Source organism: Apaloderma vittatum, unplaced genomic scaffold (genome assembly GCF_000703405.1).
Source record: "Apaloderma vittatum isolate BGI_N311 unplaced genomic scaffold, ASM70340v1 scaffold32347, whole genome shotgun sequence".
NCBI classification, from domain to species: domain Eukaryota; kingdom Metazoa; phylum Chordata; class Aves; order Trogoniformes; family Trogonidae; genus Apaloderma; species Apaloderma vittatum.
In genome coordinates this window covers 1-3,555 of record NW_009725072.1, presented here as the reverse complement: position 1 = coordinate 3,555, position 3,555 = coordinate 1, and the positions used below count along the sequence as shown (strand labels likewise).

Genomic DNA, 3,555 nt, shown 5'->3' with positions numbered 1-3,555 from the left:
CCCCGCCGGGAGGGGGTGGCTGTGGTTGAAACAGGCGCCCTGTGGCTGCCCAGCCGCCTCCCCTGGCACTGCCCCGGTGGGGTTCCCTGAGGTGTGAAGCGACAGAGCGGAGCAGCTGCCTTCTTCCTCCACTCCAGGGGGGCAAAAGCATTTTCTGGGGGGCAGCACACAGCCTCTGCAAGCTGTTCGGAGGGCTGGATTTGTGGTACTTTAAGATGGAGAAGCCGTTGCCTGGCCAGGCTTCTCCGTGTGCACAGCGCTCTCCTTCCAGAGGCCCAACCAAACCCGCCCATGTGCCCCATTTTCCTCCAAAACGCTGCTCTCCAGCGGGCAGAGGCAAATTTTGAGGCCACTGCTGGTTTCTCTGGTGTTGCGACTGCTTACCGCTCTCTCAGATCTTTTGCCGTCTGCACAATTTAGGTTCTAATTTCGGTGGCGCTTTGCCCCATGAGATTAAACTAATTTGGTGACATTCAAGGTGCGCCTCGTCAGGGGCAGCTTTCGAAAACATCGAGGTGTTTGTGCTGCTAAAAAGGGAAGAGTAATGTTTCTCACCACGTCATTGGTTTGCTTTGAAACGTGTAGGAAATTCTTAAATTATCCTGGAGAAAATGCCGTATAACTTTTTGTGTATCGCACTGTTTTCTTCTCTTTTTGGAAGAGCAATACATGCCATAGCACGTATCAGTGAGGAATTTTGGTTTGACCCCACAGAAAAAGGTGTAAGTGAATTTGATTTATTTTAATTTCAAAAATCTTTCTTGGAAGCATAGTATTTATGCTTTCGGATCTCGGGTTGTTTTCCTGCAGGTACCCTTCACTCTTCAGCTTCCTCCAGTTTCAATATGGACAAATGCCATATTTTCTGTAGTTATAATTATGCAGATTACGTCATGGAAGATTCATTCCTACTCCGCCCCTAGTATTCTTCGATTTTTTAGTTACCCAAGCTGAAGCTTGTCCAGGACATCTGGATGAATAACAAGGGTTACTTCTGATGTCATGGGTCAAAAGGTTTATGTTTTGTACCACATCAGAAGCTCCCTCCAGACAACATGTTTTTGTACCGATATGACTCAACAGGAAGAACACATCCATTAGTTTGCCTGTGGTTAATCAAACACCATTTCCAGCAGAATTAGGGTTTTCTCTGGAGGTTTCTAAGTTAAAAGTGATCAACTCCATTTGCTGGGAGGCTGGAAAACCAGCAGTGGAGGCAATTTCTTTTTATACCTGAAGAATTTTCGAGGTGCTGGTGGTGTCTTTTCTCATTTGTACTTATGTGGATGGGTGTACAGGAAGATTGTTTTAGAATAAATTCCAGTCTGGCCTCTAATGCCAACTAAGATTTAAGTGTTCAGGGAACTCACACTCAAGGGCCACTTAAACATTCATAGACTGGATTCCGATGCCTGTGTGATACAGGTGATTTCTGACCACTAATAATGAAGGTGGTAAGTCTGAAATAGTTTTGAGTTAATACATTATTGTACTTATATTTCTAGCTTGCCTTAAGATCAGTGAATTCTTCAAGGTCGGCATATGCCTACGTCTTCTTCTCGTCTACGTTTTTTCAACATTACTGCTGGACAGCCACCTCTCAGCCGTGTCAGAAGCAAAAACAGTTATCCCTCCCATTTAAATTGATAATTAAGGTACGTTTCAAGGGGTTGTTACATGCAGCTTTGTAAGCATCAAATTAGCCCAATTTCCAAATAAAATTCCAGGGGGAGGCTCCCGGAGGCCCGAGGATGGCTCTAAAGTTGAGCGCTTCTGAGCAGTTCTGCAGAAGAGAGCGTTAGTGTTTAACAGCGGTGGGAAGTGGTACCTCCTGGGCTGTGCCCCACCGTTCCCAAAGTCTGAATCAGTTTAATCCTGGGCTGAAGGAATCCCACATTTCTGCCTTTGGAGCGTTTCTCCTGTAGACTCCAAAGCCCGCGTGAGCCAAGAGAGCCTTGAGCAGTTTTGGAGCAAACAGATGTGCTGGCCACGTGTCAGAGTGGTGGGTGAGGATGGCGAGGATCAGCGTCGGCTGCCTCTGTGTCTGCTTACAAAGCAGTTTGGGGAAGCCATAAAAGCAGGAGCTTGAGATAAACTGTAGGAAATAGGGAACTAAAACTGCAAAATGGCTTGGTGAGTAACCTCTGTGCTGATTTTCTTTTCTTTTTTTTTTTTTTCAGTCAGTTCTTCCTGTATTTAGGTGTGCAAATGTGCTGGAAAGGAATGTAGAGAAATGCAGCATTTTTAGAAATATTAATGGTCATCACATAACTTTTCAGCTCCTCTGCAAACACGGTAGGTTACACGTAAAGTGACTTTACAGAAACAGCAGCAGTTTAAAACAGCAAGGCAGCGCGCTACTTGGTGTAATTTTTACATTATGGATGGAACATTATGCCAAACAGTTGCAGCCCCTTCATAATTTATATTTATCATGTGTATCACTGTGCTAAAATGAAGTTATAACAGGCATAAAGCCAAACATTCTTCAGTAGTTAATGCCTGCTAATATATTAATTGTCAGCTTAATGCTTAGAACATTTGGAATTAGGCTAGAGCGAATTCTGAAAAAAACACACATTACGGAAAGGGAGGGAAATCCCGTTGTGGAAGGTGTTGGAACTTTTAGTAGTTACAGTTCTCCGACACAGCAACAGGTCCGACACCCTCAGTCCAGCAGAACAGCAGGTACGCTCGTCGGCTTTAGTCTTTACGGGACTCGTGAAGAACCATCACCTCTCAGCACGGCTCGCTGGGCTGGGCTCTGCAACAGGCAGTGGCTTAGATTACCCAAAATTTAGCTTCCGTTACTAAGAATAATATATTGAATTAGGTCTCAAGACAGTTAAACTCTTAGCTCAAGCTTATCTAGAAATGCAGAGATCTGTATCCTGCCACCAGTCACGTTATTATGATACCAGTTAAACATCAAAGCCTTTTTTTTCATCCCTTGCATTTTTTGCACTTGTTGGCGTTCACTTATTTCTTGTGAATTCTTAAAAACCTCAGATGCTGGAGGGGTGTAACTACTAGGATCAGGGAAGCCTTAGGTGACAGCTTTATTCAGTTTTCTATTTGTGGGTATCTCCGTGTAGCTAGAGTAAGTAATTTGGTTTTTTTCTCTATTGAGATTTCCTAAAAATACTGAAAAAAACATTTAAAATTACAGACCAGCCTTGATTTTTGTTCATATCCTCTACACTTAGGTGTGGTAAAAACATATAATCTGACGTTGCAAGAATGTGACCCGTTGCAGGCTGTTTTTGCAAAGCACATGTGTCCAAACATCCTTAAAGTCCACTCCAGGTACCAAATACAAACTTTCTTTTTTCTGAAATCCTGTTCTTATAGTCATTAACATGATCAAAATCCGATTAGGGCACAGTCAAAACGACGAATTCCTAAATCCTGTATCCTAGTGCTTGATTTGCCGCATCACAGCTTAAGAAATTGGGATCATTCTGCCATTAATCCTCCTCAGTCTAACCTCGAAGAGCGCCTAACGTACAATTTGAATTCACACCTTTAACTATTAAATTTAAATTTATATTAATA

General features: G+C 43.2%; 1 protein-coding gene across 1 annotated transcript; it reads left to right on the top strand.

Annotated features, from left to right (window-relative positions):
• Positions 1-611: 611 nt before the first annotated feature.
• LOC104276454 (cell cycle checkpoint control protein RAD9B-like) lies at positions 612-3,306 on the top strand (the record flags this gene model as incomplete). Its single annotated transcript, XM_009872772.1, has 4 exons — positions 612-722; positions 1,506-1,655; positions 2,181-2,295; positions 3,207-3,306. Coding segments are annotated over exons 1-4 (476 nt in total), but the record flags the coding sequence as incomplete, so codon positions are not given.
• Between the last annotated feature and the right edge of the window lie 249 nt (positions 3,307-3,555).